Source organism: Symphalangus syndactylus, chromosome 6, assembly GCF_028878055.3.
Source record: "Symphalangus syndactylus isolate Jambi chromosome 6, NHGRI_mSymSyn1-v2.1_pri, whole genome shotgun sequence".
NCBI classification, from domain to species: Eukaryota; Metazoa; Chordata; class Mammalia; order Primates; family Hylobatidae; genus Symphalangus; species Symphalangus syndactylus.
This window is the reverse complement of record NC_072428.2, coordinates 20,286,219-20,304,036: the sequence shown is the minus strand read 5'-3', so window position 1 is coordinate 20,304,036 and position 17,818 is coordinate 20,286,219. Positions and strand designations below refer to the sequence as shown.

General features: G+C 44.2%; 1 protein-coding gene across 6 annotated transcripts in view; it reads left to right on the top strand.

Annotated features, from left to right (window-relative positions):
- The window catches only part of LDLRAD3 (low density lipoprotein receptor class A domain containing 3), a 294,823-nt gene that overhangs the window by 91,384 nt on the left and 185,621 nt on the right, over window positions 1–17,818 (top strand). For 4 of the 6 annotated variants that reach the window (XM_055281906.2, XM_063640997.1, XM_055281907.2 and 1 more), the window contains exon 2: window positions 4,159–4,305. The exons of 1 other annotated variant lie outside the window; for it this stretch is intronic. In XM_055281906.2, coding sequence (XP_055137881.1) covers window positions 4,159–4,305 — 147 coding nt within the window. Of the gene's footprint in view, window positions 1–1,536; window positions 1,624–4,158; window positions 4,306–17,818 lie in introns of those variants that run through there. One more of the 6 variants, XM_055281909.2, reaches the window with a different exon arrangement.

Sequence of the window (17,818 nt, the reverse complement as noted above, 5' to 3'; positions counted from 1 at the left end):
GGAGGTGCAGGATTAGTTTCCTCTGAGGCCCCTCTTCCTTGGCTTATGAATGGTCGTCTTCTCCCTGTGTCCTCACATGGTCTTCCCTGTTACATGGAATCTTTCCTGATGTCTTCTTAGAAGGACATCAGTCATACTGAATTAGGGCCCACCCTAATGCCATCGTTTTAACTTCATTATCTCTTTAAAGATCCTCATCTCCAAATACAGTCACATTCGGAGGTTCTAGGTTTAGGACTTCAACATATAAATTTTTGGGGGACACAGTTGAGCCCATTACACAGATGAAAGGTAGGCGGAAGAATGTCCGGGGTCAGCAAACAGCACACCTGGAGGCCTCACAGCAGGGGGCACTGAGGTGTGTTGCAGGAGATGGTTCGAAATGAATATCTAGAAGCAGGCAGCAACTGGACCATGCTGGGCTTTGTAAACTATGGCCAGAGTTTTAGATTTATTCTGAGGACACAGAGAACCCATCAGTGCATTTTAAAATCTCACTGTGTGAAGAGAAGGACGTGGAGGGAGTGAGAAGTGGGAAGTCCAAAGGTTTTTTAAATAATAAACTAAGGTTTGTCAGCCTCAGCACTATTGACATTTTCAGCTGGATGATTCTTCATTGTGGGGGCTGTCTTGTGTATTGCAGGAGGTATAGCAACATCTCTGGACTCTGCCCACTAGATGCCAATAGCACCCCCATCTCCCCATCATGACAACCCAAAATGTCTCCAGACAGTGCCATATGTTCCCTGGGGGGCAAAATTGATCCCTGTTGAAAACCCATGGTTGAAAAGGGCAAGAGATAATGGCGGCTTGGATTGGGTGGTGCCAGTTGAGTGACGCAAATTGGATGAGTTTGAGACAGGTTTTTGAAGACAGAATCGAAGATTTAACCTGCTTTTGCCTTAGTTTCTCCTCATGCCTTTTTTTTTTTTTTTTTTTTTTTAGACAGAGGTTTGCTCTTGTTGCCCAGGCTGGAGTGCAGTGGCGTGATCTCGGCTCACTGCAACCTCTGCCTCCCGGGTTCAAGTGATTCTCCTGCCTCAGACTCCCAAGTAGCTGGGATTACAGGTGTGCACCACCACACCCGGCTAATTTTGTATTTTTAGTATAGAAGGGGTTTCACCGTGTTGGTAGGCTGGACTCAAACTCCTGACCTCAAGTGATCCACCCATCTCGGCCTCCCAAAGTGCTGTGATTACAGGTGTGAGCTACCATTACCATCCCTCCTCATGCTTTGAGTTTGATGATGTCACTTCCCTAAAGCACGTGGCTGTGCACCAGCTGCATGCCTAATGCAGTTGCTCAGAACAGCAAAAAGAATGTGCCTCTCTGTTATTGTTCACCAGGCCCCAGGATTCCTGGTACTGCTGAGAAAGCACTTTGATCCCCATGGCTGGCAGGACCACCTGTGTGTAACAGACATGGTATTTAGTCTCTGCATCCACCCATCCATTTGTCAAGTCCATGTGCCGCCAGCCTTATTGACTCTCAGAGCAAGTACTTTGGAATCTAATCTGGCCAATTTTCCCGCTCCAGAAATCTGTTTATCAGAACAAGATTTCACAGTTGCAGTGACGTTTCCGGGGGGCTTGCCTTCGAGGAGCTAACTCTACAAATCCAATTGTAAGTATTTCCAAACAAAGCAGAATGACCGTTACATTCCAGGCCCATGAAGAGTTCTCTGCAACAGAGCAGTTCTCTAACAACAGAGTAGTTAGCAAACAGCTGGAATGTGGGGGTTTTCTGGGTTGAGCATTCGTTGTCTGTCTAGTATCCAGTACCTGGCTGCCCTTCTAGGGTCCCCCTCAAGCCCTTGCCTGGAGATGGTGAATTGGTTTCACGTTCTTCTCAGGGTTGTTGGTGGCTTTCTGGAGTCCGGTCTTGAGAGGGAGTCTCATATTGATTCTGGGCTCAGTGGAACAGAGCATCATGATTAATTAGGGATGGCTGACTTCGCACTACAATAGGAAAAATTGCAGCAGAATAGGAGAAATAGTAGCATAATACCTTTGCATTTCCTAATAATCAGAGCTGCATGATTTTTAAATTTCGTGTTGTGCCATGCTCTGGGCTACGTCTTCCTGCACAGTCTTTGCTGACACTGTTCTCTAGACCTGAAGGGTGCTTACTTTTTATCTCTGTGTGTCTATCAACATCCACTGTAGATGCTACCCTCTTTCTCAGAATCTTTTTTGATTTATTTGAATTTTGACTTTATCTTAAAAACACCAGGGAGCCATTCACTGACCTTTTAAAGTTAAGAAATGATTGATTTGGTGTTTAGACAGATCCTTCTGGCCACAGAGGGGAGAGTGGTTTGCAGAGGGGCAAGATGGCAGGCAGGGAGGCCAAGTTGGGAAGTTGTGCTGTGCAGCAGTCCCTGTAAGAGAGGGTGGCTGCTTTGGCTGGAGTCGCAACTGTGGCAGTGGAGACTCGGGGACTGGCCCCATGTAGGGGTTGATAGATTGAGGAGGGGACAAGGGAGATTTCTAGGATTCTGATGTGGGCAGTTGGGCAGGGTAGAGCCCCTCATTGTAGCTTCTCTCCTAGAGTTCTCCAGTGAGCGATGAAAGCTCATTTTCAGTAATGAAAAGTGCATGTGCATTATTAATTCTATATAATTCAGCAGATGGTCCACAAGGGAAATTCCATGCACCAAGGCCAGTGGGGTGTTGCTTGCCCGTGACGGTGTCCATTGCAATTGATTGTTGCCCACTTGTTCTAGTTATAAAATATTTTTAGTATCACCCCAGTGGTACTATCACCAGACTACAGAGTTAGCACTTATCTGTGTTTGGAAAAGCCAGGGAACACGTCAGAGGAAAGGCGACATACTTGTTTGCTTAAGGTTGTGTAGGGATTTACTAGGAGACCCAGCAGGCCGAAGGGCATTCCTGGTAGAAAGAATAGCACACATAAAGGATAATGGCCTGTAGGAGGATATGATGTTAGGGATCTGGAGATCTAGAGATGCTTCTCTTTGGCAAGATTTTATGATTTATGGCAAGATTTATGAAAGAGAATCATGGACCTTCTCTTCTGCTACCCCCAGGCGGGTCTAGACATCCCTGTTCTTATTTTGCTGTGTGTGCCTTTCCAGCCTAAAGGTATAATAAGCCCTAGCCTTTATCTCTGCATCTTTAGAACATAGCACAAGTATCTGGTCATAAATGTCCAATAAATGCTTACAGAATGACTCAGGAGGGAGCTCTGGAGCTGTGGTGTGCTGAAGGACTGGTCTTTTTTTTTTTCCTGCTTTTCCCCAAAACTCTTTTACTCACGTGGCTCCTTATCTCCCAGCCATTGATCACAATGGCTCAGACTGGTCAGATCTATCAGATCCTGGCTCCCTTGAAAATCTGCCCCCAGGGTCCGCCGGTAGATGAACTCAGCACCCTGCCCACCTCCACCGCCACAGCACTGGCCTTCTCTATTTGCTTTCCAGCGTGAGGGTTGGCTCTTTGGGTTGGGGGCTTTGGCACTTTATGACCATGTTCAGTGGAGTTGAATCTGAACTTGGAGCTTGGTTCTCAGCCTCCAGTAACTCTTAGCAGGCAATTCCATGACCTTGGGACCCTTGTGGAGGTTACAAATCCTGAGTTCAAGATTCAGTGCGGTCTTTTCTACCTGTGTGACCTCAGGCAGGTTGGTTTTATAGGTCTGGGCTCCTGTTTCCTAGAGTGAAATGATCTCCCAGTATTCCTTCCAACTTGGCCCAACTTCAAGGATTCTGTGATTGTAAGGGCTACAGAGTGTGGGGCCTGGAAAGATCGTGCAGTTCCTACTGTGGGAGACATCGGGAGTCCAGTGCTCACTCCTGTCTAGAATTTTAATTTTTAACCACTGCTGATGGCCAGAAAAGAACATTTGGATTTTACAACCAGTCTTTGATGGAGAAAGAAAAAAAGTCAGTGAACACCCATTTTGTGCCCGACATTTTGTTTGTTCCCTGTATTTCTCCATTTAGTCCTCTCAGAATCTCCTGAGGTGGACTGGGGCAGATTATTAGTCCATTTCACAGGTGAGGAAACTGAAGGTCAGAGAGGTTGAGTCACCTACCGGAAGTCTCACCTATACCAAACCACACACCTTTCAGTTGAGGGGTGCTCAGGTCCCTGCTGTTGCTGTGCCATCTGACCTGTCCCCTCTCTCCGACAGAGAGCCAGCTGCTCCCCGGGAACAACTTCACCAATGAGTGCAACATACCAGGCAACTTCATGTGCAGCAATGGACGGTGCATCCCAGGCGCCTGGCAGTGCGACGGGCTACCTGACTGCTTCGACAAGAGTGATGAGAAGGAGTGCCGTGAGTGGCCTGGCCCTTTGCTGGGGTGGGGTGGCAGCCATCCTGGGGCAGAGGGAAGCAGGTCTTGAGCTGGCTTAGACCCTGCACACTCTGCTTGCTGCAAGCTGGTGGTTTTGTGCCTCTTGCCAGCAGTCCTGCTTCTCTGCTGTATCTCCATCTCAGAGTCACATGTTCTGTGTAGACACAGGGATCTTGGTGGTGGTGGAGCCAACGCTCTGAGAGAGCAGAAGGTTTTACCATCAGGCTCTACTAATCCCTACCCTGGAGTCCCGTCCTTGCCTTCGCTTTATGTACGAGCCAACTGAGCATCCCAGAGGTTATGTGGCTACACCATCTTAAAACCAGCAAGTGGCACATTGGACTTGGGAACCCAGGGCTGCCTGACTCCAGAGTCCATGCTGGTGACCATCTTACACAGCACCGTGGAATTTTCTTGATGATTAAATGAGGCATAGCATCCTGCCAAGTATTCAGCATGGAGTTGGCACTGAATACATAGTAACGTGCTTTCCCATCCCCTTTTCTCCGCTGATAGATATGGCTTGAGCCTTTGCTGGGGACGTCATCTTCTAATGGGCACCACCAGGATCAAATGGTTTTGTGATCCTTCCCCCCGCCACCTCCTTTTCTGCCCTTTACCTGTTTCATGACGCCGAAACATGCATGAGATTTGGGTTGATGATCATCTACGAGAAAAGAGGCACCGGGGATGTGAGTTGAGAGGGGTCCATGGTGTCAAATGATCCTGCTCCCTGCCCTGCAGAGGTATATTTCTCTTCCCCTTCAGTTTGTCTCTGCAGAGTGAGCTTGGCCGTGGTGCCCCGTGTGGTCGTCCTCCTGCGTGCCCTGGTAGGTAGGAAACAGGACTGACAAGTGGTGGGCACAGGATTGTCTCACGGGATTGCCTTGAGACCACATAACTGGATGATGGTTCCTGGCTCTTTCATGTGCTTTGGGCACCAGGCCACGTGGCCTGTCTGACAGGAGAACTATGTGTCCTGGCTCTGAGCCTGCTGTCTCCCTGCAAGCCAGCTGAGGAAATAGCTGAAGACAGGTTAATCATTTGAACTTTTTTTTTTTTTTTCTTTCCCTGAAACGGAGTCTTGCTCTGTCACCTGGGGCTGGAGTGCAGTGGTGTGATCTCGGCTCACTGCAACCCCCACCTCCCAGATTCAAGCGATTCTCCTGCCTCAGCCTTCTGAGTAGCTGGAGTACAGGCACCCACCACTGTGCCTGACTAATTTTTGTATTTTTATTAGAGACAGGGTTTTACCATGTTGGCCAGGCTGGTCTCAAACTCCTGACCTCATGATCCACCCACCTCAGCCTCCCAAAGTGCTGGGATTACAGGCATGAGCCACCGCGCCCAGCCAGTCATTTGAATTTTTAACATATCTCTGACTGGAATTTGGGGCCCAGTCTGTTGACACACGGGAAGGGGCACTGGCTTTGGAGTTCACACACCTCCAGGGGGTCCCGTATCCCCAGTGCCTGCTCCTGCCCTTCAGAGAAGTTTTTGGGATGGGGAAATTGGGGGTGTGTTATTTGGGGAGATTATTTCATACTGCTTGTTGCATATGATCTTTCTGAATTGATCACTATACACACTGAATTTTTATTTTTGCAGAATTGTTTGTTTGTTTGTTTATTGTTTTCCAGCCCAGGCTGGAATGCAATGACATGATCACAGCTCACTGCAGCCTCGACCTCCTGGACTCAAGTGATCCTCCCGCTTTGGCCCCCCTAGTAGCTGGGACCACAGGAGTGCGCTGTCACGCCTGGCTAATGTATTTTTATTTTTTGTAGAGACAGGGTTTCACCATGTTGCCCAGGTTGCTCTTGAACCCCTGAGCTCAAGTAATCCATCTACCTCTGCCTCCCAGTGTGCTGGGATTACAGATTACAGATGTGAGCCACCAAGCCCGGCCTGCAGAATTATTTTTTAAAAGTATTGTTATGTCTGTTTTAGCTTTTCTCTGTTTCTAACATGGCCTCAGAATTACTAGAGCTGTAACATTAGTAATCTGAGCAAATGACATAGTATGTGTGAGCTCTGTCATCTGTCTGGTTTTAAGGATTTATTAAACACTGTACCAGTGTGCCAAGTTACCATTTTTGAGATATGGTGTATATTTCAACTTCGGCACATACGGATTGTTGTTAGCTGACCTGGGAATGTTTGGCACATGATCAGTTTCTGAAAGAACGCAGGATTAAGGAGTTGATTCCTAAATTGTATGCCCAGCTTTGTCAATAGCAGCTGTGTGATATTAGTGCATTCTATGGTATTCTGTGTCCTGTCACTCCAGTCTCATGATTTTAGAATTCATGCTCAAACTGGAAGACATGGTGGAGGGCAAATATTTTTTAAAAAGATGTTGCCGGCAGCTGCCTGGAGCTGCTTGGTTTGGTTTGGAACAGGCTCATTCTTGGCTATTCTCCATTACTTTTTTCCCCTGGCTTCCTACCCTTAGCCCCCAAGTGTGGTGGAGGTTTGAGTGGCATTTATTTAGTCCTTTGAGCAAAACATAATTAAAAAACCATGCTCCCCAAACATACATTAACCTGTCTCTGTAGCCCTTCTTTTTTTGTCTTTAAATTGTGAAAACAGAACATTAAAAAGTTTAGACAGTAGAGGGAAGGAGAAAAAGTCCCTTTTCTAAAACAAATTCTACTTTCATTTAAAATTTCTTTCTTTTTTTTTTAGACGGAGTCTTGCTCTGTCACCCAGGCTGGAGTGCAGTGGCGTGATCTCAGCTCACTGCAAGCTCCGCCTCCCGGGTTCACGCCATTCTCCTGCCTCAGCCTCCCAAGTAGCTGGGACTACAGGTGCCCGCCACCACGCCCGGCTAATTTTTTGTATTTTTAGTAGAGATGGGGTTTCACTGTGTTAGCCAGGATGGTCTCCATCTCCTGACCTCGAGACCTGCCCGCCTCGGCCTCCCAAAGTGCTGGGATTACAGGCGTGAGCCATCGTGCCCGGCCTAAAATTTCTTATATATTCCCTTCCAGCCTAGGAGTTGAGGGTGTGAGCCCTTGAGAAGGCCTGTTTGTGTCAAAATCTGAGCCCTTCTTCCCCCTTAGGGGGCTGTGTGACCGTGGGAAACTTACCAGAATGTTCTAAACTTTAGCCTTTGGGAGGATTAAAGAGAATTCTTTAACCTCCTGGTGCCTCAATTTCCTCCTTTCCAAAATGGGGTTAATAAGGCTTCTGATACTTAACACTGCTGTGAAATTTTAACCTGTATGAAGCACGCAGCACAGTGCCTGTATACAGTAAGTGGCTTGTAAACATTAACTATTATTGGTTAAATCTGTACCAACTATTTTATTTGGTCGTTGTCATGGGGAAATATGGTTCAGTTACCTGCTTTTTTCTACTTAACATTAGAGGCCCTTGGCCACATTCTATATTGAGGATTCACAGTTGTTTGGGGAGGCTGCCTAATGCTCTGTCAAGTAGTGACACTGTAACTTAACCATCCCCCTGTTTCAGTCTCTTCTGCGCTTTTACTTCTGCTGGTCAGAATGTTTAGGATCATTTAAAGAACTTATGCATAAACAGACGACAGAAATATACAATGGTTTCAGCCAGAGTCAGGGTGGACAGGGCTAAGGTCTCCAGGGTGACTAACTTGACCACCTTTTCAAGGATGATGGGAACGGCTGATGTGGAATTCCTGCCGCCTTCCCGGAGGGAGGGAGACTGGTTCTCTGTCTTGCTCATGAGCTACAAAGCCCTTTCTCTGATTCTTTGGAGCAACTGGGTACTTAAGGGGAGGTGAGTGAAGGTGGCAGTGTTCTCACCTCAGAGAGGTGATTACTTCAAGTGCCCTGTAGAGCTTTGGCATTGGGAAGATAATACGCTTCTTAAAAAAGAGATAATTCTTGCCCTTTTCAAAGGGCAAGAAAGAGCCTGGAGAGGTGTGTCATGGTGGGATATGAGGCAGTGAGCAGCTCTTCTGTATCCACAGCAGAGGAAGGATTTTTACCAGACAGGAAGATTTTTTTTTTTAATCGTGAAGGTAATAAGATCACATATTGTAAAAATTGAGGGCAGAGAAGGAGGAAAAGCATCTGTACTCAGATCCACTATTGGCATCCTGGAAGTTCTCATTCAGGCTTTTCCCCAGTGTAATCACCAGGGGTGTACAGTTTTATATTTTGACATTTTTTCATGTAACATTTCAACCTGTTAACATTTTTTCTGTATTTCCCCCCATTTTTCTCTTTATCATTTTTAGTGCCATTAACTTGCTATAATATGGTTTATTTACACGTAATCTGGCATTTCTCTTCTTTCCAGTTTTCCACTATGGGAAACAGTGCTCACTTGTGAACAGGAGGGTGGACATGACTTTCCCTCTGTTTTGAGAAATTTGCTTAGGCTGAATTCTCAGAATTAAAATTACTGGGTCGCCTTTTCTGGCTCTTGACACTGACTGCTGACTTGTTTGGCTAAAGGTTTGCACCAGTTTGCTGGCAACGTGTGAAAACTATGACTTCGTTTTAGTCTTGGCAGCCGTGGGTAACATCTTTAAAAAATATTTTTCTGGTTAATTTCATAATTGAAAACAGTTACTTTTTTTAATTAAAAAAATTATCTAGTGAGATTGTTTTCCCTTACCTCTAGTTACTAGTTTTATTTCTTTGTGAGATACCTATTGATGGACTAAAATTAATTTCCAGCTGAGTTAAGACATTAGATTTTCTGCCTCTTGAATCTGTAGAAAAGGCTCATTTTGGGGCATTTTGAGTACATTTCTCTTCTTGGTTAGTGGAATGCCCTCAGTCATAGTTTTATCCAAATAACTTTTTTAAAAAATAAAAGGAATAAAGGTAACGTTTTAGAAAAACGAGGAAGCTCCATGAAAGTCCTGATTATGAGGAGAGCTTATTAGAGCTTCCTCTAGGCCACACTATCCCAGGCATTTTACATTCTATTGATTCATTTGGTCATTGCGGAAGCCTTATTAGTAAAGGGCTGGTGTCATCTCCAGATGAGGAAACTGAGCCGTAGAGCGATTACACAGAGCTTGCCTGTTGGCCCAGAAAATAAGTCTCCATAACCTTCCTCTGTCAGAGACCCTCAGTGGGGGCTTTCAGTCTTTTTCTCCAGGTATCTGTTACCCTGCTGAAATGGAATCTTACTGCTATCATGGCATATTATCATCTCAAACCTGCTTTTTAAAAAGATTCTAAAAACATCGATAATGGTTTCTTATGGAAATGAATATTTACATGGCTGTTAGTCCTGGGAGTCTCTGAAATGTTTTCCTTGAAGAGACTGTCCTTTGATTAGTGCTCCCCTCTGTAATAAAGCAGCAGTCCAAATTTCCAGAACCCACAGGGGACCGGGAGTCAGGAGCCTTAAGATCTTTTTCCAGTTGTGTGTCAATTTTAGCTGCCGTCTCTCCGTGTTCTAACCAAGTGGTTGAGGGGATCCTGAATGTTTGGGGTCCTCTTCCCAAGGTGGTTCATTTTCTCCTTTGGAAAGTTACACTGATTGATGTCTTTGACTTTGCGTGTACAGACCTGGCCCTTTATGTTTGGTGGGTGTGTTTGGTGAGTGGGTGTGTTTGGTGAGGGGGTGTGGAGGAGGGATAAATTTGAGGACTTTGTTAAATGATAAAATATTAACGAATCTCCAGATCCAGAGATAGAAAAGTAGGTGCAAAAATGGGATTTGAATTTTACTTGCTTTTACTGTTCCTGGCCGTTTCTTGAACATGTGTTATTACTGCTCTGGTATAAAGGCATAAATCCGTGAGATAGGGTTGAGAGGGCAAGTTTGGGCAAATGATCACCAAGAAATATACGAGCAAGAAGGCTGGGGTTGAGGTTGTTCAGGCTCCATACTCCTCCTCTTTCCTTTTTAGCATCTTCTTCGTCTTCTGCCTCTAGGTGGTGCCACCTATATTTTCTTTTAACCTTGCACTACAGGGCAAGTAGACATGTGGGGAAAAAGTTGGATTCTGAGTTGTCATTTACCTTTACTAAGCTTTAGCAATTCAGCTGTTTCTCTAGGGCACCTAATGCCGGCTCCACACACAAAATGCCTCTGGAAATCAGGAAGCTTTCAGAGGATGGATAGAGCTTGCTGCTGCTTCTCTTGGGCCGTTCTGTCATTTCTCAAAGAAGGGGATGTGTTGGCTGATGAGCTGTGGCTTAGGAAGGCAACCTGTCAGTCACTGTGTGCAGCTGCAGTGGGCTCAGTTCTCCCCATCACTCTGTAGAAAGCAGAACTGGCACAACACTATCATTTTGGGTTGAATTATAGCCCAGCCTTCCCCCACAATTTTCCTGTGTTGAAGTCCTAACCCCCAGTATTTCAGAATGTGACTTTATTTAAAGATGGGGTTTTATAAAGGTAACCAAGTAAAAATGAAGTTGTTAGGTGGGTCCTAATCCAATACGACTGGTGTCCTTATGAAAAGGGGAAATTTGGAAGCAGAAATATGTACAGAGGGAAGATGATGTGAAGACTTGGAGCAAGAAGACAGCTATCTACAATCCAAGGAGAGGGCCTGGAACAGATCCTTCCGTCACAGCCCCCAGAGGGAATCAACCCTGCTAACACCTTGATTTCAGACTCCTGGTCATCAGAACTGTGAGACAGTGAATTCTGTGGTTGAAGCTGTCCAATTTGTGGTACTTGGTTATGGCAGCCCTAGCAAACTAATACGACCATCAAACTATCTCCTTTGTTTAAAAAAAAAAATTATTATAGGCTGGGCATGGTGGCTTATGCCTGTAATCCCAGCACTTTGGGAGGCCGAGGTGGGCAGATCACTTGAGCCCAGGAATTTGAGACCAGCCTGGGCAACATGGTGAAATCCTGACTCTACTAAAAATACAAAAATTAGTAGGATGTGGTGGCGGGAGCCTGTACTCCCAGCTACTTGGGAGACTGAGGCACAAGATTTACTTGAACCCAGGAGGTGGAGGTTGCAGTGAGCTGAGATTGTGCCACTGCACTCCAGCCTGAGTGACAGAGTGAGACCCTATCTCAAAACAAACCCCCATAATTATTATATAGTGAATGATAGCTTCCCGCAGCTGTCTAACAGGCTGACATCTGCAGACATCCTGCTTTCATTTTTTCCTTTAACAATTTGCAAGTAAGAATCTCTCACTGTTACGGGTCAAATTGTGTTTTCCAAAAGGATATAGGATATGTTGAAATCTGAACCCTCGGTATCTCAGATTGTGACCTTACTTGGAAATGAGGGTCCTTGTGGATGTAATTAGTTAAGATGAGGTTGTACTGGAGTAGGGTGGGCCCTTAATCCAATGTGAATGTTGTCATTATAAGAAGATAATATGAAGATACGAGGGAAGAAGACCATGTGACAACAGAGGCAGAGACTGGAGGGAGGCACCTGCAAGCCAAAGAGTGCCAAGGATTGACGACCATCACCGGAAGCCGGCCTCGGCCCAGTCCATGTGGGCCTTTTCTTAACCCCCCTACTGCCCAGCGTCTCGGGAAGAGTCACGCCCTCTGTTTCTTCTGGAGGCCCACTGCTTTCCTGTATGAGTGAGATGTCCGGTTTTTTTTCTGCATCTTGGTTCTTGGCAAGCCACTGCTAGCTAAGGGCTGAATTCCAAAGGCCTTCTGAAGGAGTTGAGCCTCAGAAAACATAACTGGCACTCCAAAGGGTCTAGAGAATATCATTGTGGTTTAAAGCTGTGTCCATTAAACATTTCAGAATGATAAGACATGCTCTTTCACAGCGCTTATGGTATGCAGGAAATACAAGACCTATGTATATTAGCGTTGCCTCTTTTCTCATTGAGTGATTCTGTTATTTGTTTTTTTTTCAATTTTATTATTATACTTTAAGTTTTAGGGTACATGTGCACAACATGCAGGTTTGTTACATATGTATACATGTGCCATGTTGGTGTGCTGCACCCGTTAACTCATCATTTAGCATTAGGTATCACTCCTAATGCTATCCCTCTCCTCTCCCCCCACCCCACAACAGTCCCCGGAGGGTGATGTTCCCCTTCCTGTGTCCATGAGTTCTCATTGTTCAGTTCCCACCTATGAGTGAGAACGTGCGGTGTTTGGTTTTTTGTCCTTGTGATAGTTTACTGAGAATGATGGTTTCCAGTTTCATCCATGTCCCTACAAAGGACATGAACTCATCATTTTTTATGGCTGCATAGTATTCCATGGTGTATATGTGCCACATTTTCTTAATCCAGTCTATCCTTGTTGGACATTTGGGTTGGTTCCAAGTCTTTGCTGTTGTGAATAGTGCCGCTGTAAATATACGTGTGCATGTGTCTTTATAGCAGCATGATTTATAATCCTTTGGGTATATACCCAGTAATGGGATGGCTGGGTCAAACGGTATTTCTAGGTCTAGATCCCTGAGGAATTGCCACACTGACTTCCACAATGGTTGAACTAGTTTACAGTCCCACCAACAGTGTAAAAGTGTTCCTATTTCTCCACATCCTCTCCAGCACCTGTTGTTTCCTGACTTTTTAATGATTGCCATTCTAACTGGTGTGAGATGGTATCTCATTGTGGTTTCGATTTGCATTTCTCTAATGGCCAGTGATGATGAGCATTTTTTCATGTGTTTTTTGGCTGCATAAATGTCTTCTTTTGAGAAGTGTCTGTTCATATCCTTCGCCCACTTGTTGATGCGGTTGTTTGTTTCTTGTAAATTTGTTTGAGTTCATTGTAGATTCTGGATATTAGCCCTTTGTCAGATGAGTAGGTTGCAAAAATTTTCTCTCATTCTGTAGGTTGCCTGTTCGCTGTGATGGTAGTTTCTTTTGCTATGCAGAAGCTCTTTAGTTTAATTAGATCCCATTTGTCAATTTTGACTTTTGTTGCCATTGCTTTTGGTGTTTTAGACATGAAGTCCTTGCCCATGCCTATGTTCTGAATGGTATTGCCTAGGTTTTCTTCTAGGGATTTTATGGTTTTAGGTCTAACATTTAAGTCTTTAATCCATCTTGAATTAATTTTTGTATAAGGTGTAAGGAAGGGATCCAGTTTCAGCTTTCTACACATGGCTAGCCAGTTTTCCCAGCACCATTTCTTAAATAGGGAATCCTTTCCCCATTTCTTGTTTTTGTCAGGTTTGTCAAAGATCAGATAGTTGAAGATATGCGGCATTATTTCTGAGGGCTCTGTTCTGTTCCATTGGTCTATATCTCTGTTTTGGTACCAGTAGCATGCTGTTTTGGTTACTGTAGCCTTGTAGTATAGTTTGAAGTCAGGTAGCATGATGCCTCCAGCTTTGTTCTTTTGGCTTAGGATTGACTTGGTGATGCAGGCTCTTTTTTGGTTCCACATGAACTTTAAAGTAGTTCTTTCCAATTCTGTGAAGAAAGTCATTGGTAGCTTGATGGGGATGGCATTGAATCTATAAATTACCTTGGGCAGTATTGCCATTTTCACGATATTGATTCTTCCTACCCATGAGCATGGAATGTTCTTCCATTTGTTTGTATCCTCTTTTATTTCATTGAGCAGTGGTTTGTAGTTCTCCTTGAAGAGGTCCTTCACATCCCTTGTAAGTTGGATTCCTAGGTATTTTATTCTCTTTGAAGCAATTGTCAATGGGAGTTTACTCATGATTTGGCTCTCTGTTTGTCTGTTATTGGTGTATAAGAATGCTTGTGATTTTTGTACATTGATTTTGTATCCTGAGACTTTGCTGAAGTTGCTTATCAGCTTAAGGAGATTTTGGGCTGAGACAATGGGGTTTTCTAGATATACAATCATGTCATCTGCAAACAGGGACAATTTGACTTCCTCTTTTCCTAATTGAATACCCTTTATTTCCTTCACCTGCCTAATTGCCCTGGCCAGAACTTCCAACACTATGATGAATAGGAGTGGTGAGAGAGGGCATCCCTGTCTTGTGCCAGTTTTCAAAGGGAATGCTTCCAGTTTTTGCCCATTCAGTATGATATTGGCTCTGGGTTTGTCACAGATAGCTCTTATTATTTTGAGATACGTCCCATCAATACCTAATTTATTGAGAGTTTTTAGCATGAAGAGTTGTTGAATTTTGTCAAAGGACTTTTCTGCATCTATTGAGATAATCATGTGGTTTTTGTCTTTGGTTCTGTTTATATGCTGGAGTACATTTATTGATTTGTGTATGTTGAACCAGCCTCGCATCCCAGGGATGAAGCCCACTTGAGCACGGTGGATAAGCTTTTTGATGTGCTGCTGGATTCGGTTTGCCAGTATTTTATTGAGGATTTTTGCATCAATGTTCATCAAGGATATTGGTCTAAAATTCTCTTTTTTGCTGGTGTCTCTGCCAGGCTTTGGTATCAGGATGATGTTGGCCTCATAAAATGAGTTAGGGAGGATTCCCTCTTTTTCTGTTGATTGGAATAGTTTCATAAGGAATGGTACCAGCTCCTCTTTGAACTTCTGGTAGAATTCGGCTGTGAATCCATCTGGTCCTGGACTTTTTTTGCTTGGTAAGCTATTGATTATTGCCTCAATTTCAGAGCCTGTTATTGGTCTATTCAGAGATTCAACTTCTTCCTGGTTTAGTCTTGGGAGGATGTATGTGTTGAGGAATTTATCCATTTCTTCTAGATTTTCTAGTTTATTTGCGTAGAGGTGTTTGTAGTATTCTCTGATGGTAGTTTGTATTTCTGTGGGATCAGTGGTGATATCCCCTTTATCATTTTTTATTGCGTCTGTTGGATTCTTCTCTCTTTTCTTCTGTATTAGTCTTTCTAGTGGTCTATCAATTTTGTTGATCATTTCAAAAAACCAGCTCCTGGATTCATTAATTTTTTGAAGGGTTTTTTGTGTCTCTATTTCCTTCAGTTCTGCTCTGATCTTAGTTATTTCTTGCCTTCTGCTAGCTTTTGAATGTGTTTGCTCTTGCTTTTCTAGTTCTTTTAATTGTGATGTTAGGGTGTCAATTTTAGATCTTTCCTGCTTTGTCTTGTGGGCATTTAGTGCTATAAATTTCCCTCTACACACTGCTTTGAATGTGTCCCAGAGATTCTGGTATGTTGTGTCTTTGTTCTCGTTGGTTTCAGATAACATCTTTATTTCTGCCTTCATTTCGTTGTTTACCCAGTAGTCATTCAGGAGCAGGTTGTTCAGTTTCCATGTAGTTGAGCGGTTTTGAGTGAGTTTCTTAATCCTGAGTTCTAGTCTGATTGCACTGTGGTCTGAGAGACAGTTTGTTGTAATTTCTGTTCTTTTACATTTGCTGAGGAGAGCTTTACTTCCAACTATGTGGTCAATTTTGGAGTAGGTGTGGTGCTGAAAGAATGTATATTCTGTTGATTTGGGGTGGAGAGATCTGTAGATGTCTATTAGGTCTGCTTGGCGCAGAGCTGAGTTCAATTCCTGGGTATCCTTGTTAACTTTCTGTCTCGTTGATCTGTCTAATGTTGACAGTGTGGTGTTAAAGTTTCCCATTATTGTTGTATGGGAGTCTAAGTCTCCTTGTAGGTCAGTAAGGATTTGCTTTATGAATCTGGGTGCTCCTGTATTGGGTGCATAGATATTTAGGATAGTTAGCTCTTCCTGTTGAATTGATCCCTTTACCATTATGTAATGGCCTTCTTTGTCTCTTTTGATCTTTGTTGGTTTAATGTCTGTTTTATCAGAGACTAGGATTGCAACCCCTGCCTTTTTTTGTTTTCCATTTGCTTGGTAGATCTTCCTCCATCCCTTTATTTTGAGCCTATGTATGTCTCTGCACATGAGATGGGTTTCCTGAATACAACACACTGATGGGTCTTGACTCTTTATCCAATTTGCCAGTCTGTGTCTTTTAATTGGAGCATTTAGCCATTTACATTTAAGGTTAATATTGTTATGTGTGAATTTGATCCTGTCATTATGATGTTAACTGGTTATTTTGCTCATTAATTGATGCAGTTTCTTCCTAGCTTCGATGGTCTTTACAATTTGGCATGTTTTTTGCAGCGGCTGGTACCGGTTGTTCCTTTCCATGTTTAGCGCTTCTTTCAGGGGCTCTTTTAGGGCAGGCCTGGTGGTGACAAAATCTCTCAGCATTTGCTTGTCTGTAAAGTATTTTATTTCTCCTTCACTTATGAAGCTTAGTTTGGCTGGATATGAAATTCTGGGTTGAAAATTCTTTTCTTTAAGAATGTTGAATATCAGCTCCCATTCTCTTCTGGCTTGTAGAGTTTCTGCCGAGAGATCAGCTGTTAGTCTGATGGGCTTCCCTTTGTGGGTAACCCAACCTTTCTCTCTGGCTGCCCTTAACGTTTTTTCCTTCATTTCAACTTTGGTGAATCTGACAATTATGTGTCTTGGAGTTGCTCTTCTCGAGGAGTATCTTTGTGGCATTCTCTGTATTTCCTGAATCTGAATGTTGGCCTGCCTTGCTAGATTGGGGAAGTTCTCCTGGATAATATCCTGCAGAGTGTTTTCCAGCTTGGTTCCATTCTCCCTGTCACTTTCAGGTACACCAGTCAGACATAGATTTGGTCTTTTCACATGGTCTCATATTTCTTGGAGGCTTTGTTTCTTTTTATTCTTTTTTCTCTAAACTTCTCTTTTCGCTTCATTTCATTCATTTCGTCTTCCATCTCTGATACCCTTTCTTCCAGTTGATTGCATCGGCTACTGAGGCTTCTGCATTTGTCACGTAGCTCTTGTGCCTTGGTTTTCAGGTCCATCAGGTCCTTTAAGGACTTCTCTGTATTGATTATTCTAGTTATCCATTTGTCTAATTTTTTTTCAAAGCTTTAAACTTCTTTGCCATTGGTTCGAATTTCCTCCTGTAGCTCGGAGCAGTTTGATTGTCTGAAGCCTTCTTCTCTCAACTCGTCAAAGTCATTCTCTGTCCAGCTTTGTTCCGTTGCTGGTGAGGAGCTGCGTTCCTTTGGAGGAGGGGAGGCGCTCTGATTTTTAGAGTTTCCAGTTTTTCTGCTCTGTTTTTTTCCCATCTTTGTCATTTTATCTACCTTTGGTCTTTGATGATGGTGACATACAGATGGGTTTTTGGTGTGGATGTCCTTTTTGTTTGTTAGTTTTCCTTCTAACAGACAGGACCCTCAGCTGCAGGTGTGTTGGGAGTTTGCTAGACGTCCACTCCAGAGCCTGTTTGCCTGGGTGTCAGCAGCGGTGGCTGCAGAACAGCGTATATTGTTGAACCGCAAATGCTGCTACCTGATCGTTCCTCTGGAAGTTTTGTCTCAGAGGAGTACCTGGCCGTGTGAGGTGTCAGTCTGCCCCTACTGGGGGGTGCCTCCCAGTAAGGCTACTCGGGGGTCAGGGACCTGCTTGAGGAGGCAGTCTGCCCGTTCTCAGATCTCAAGTTGCGTGCTGGGAGAACCACTACTCTCTTCAAAGCTGTCAGAGAGAGACATTTAAGTCTGCAGAGGTTACTGCTGTCTTTTTGTTTGTCTGTGCCCTGCCCCCAGAGGTGGAGCCTACAGAGGCAGGCAGGCCTTCTTGAGCTGTGATGGGCTCCACCCAGTTGGAGCTTCTGGGCTGCTTTGTTTACCTAATTAAACAACTAAATCGGCA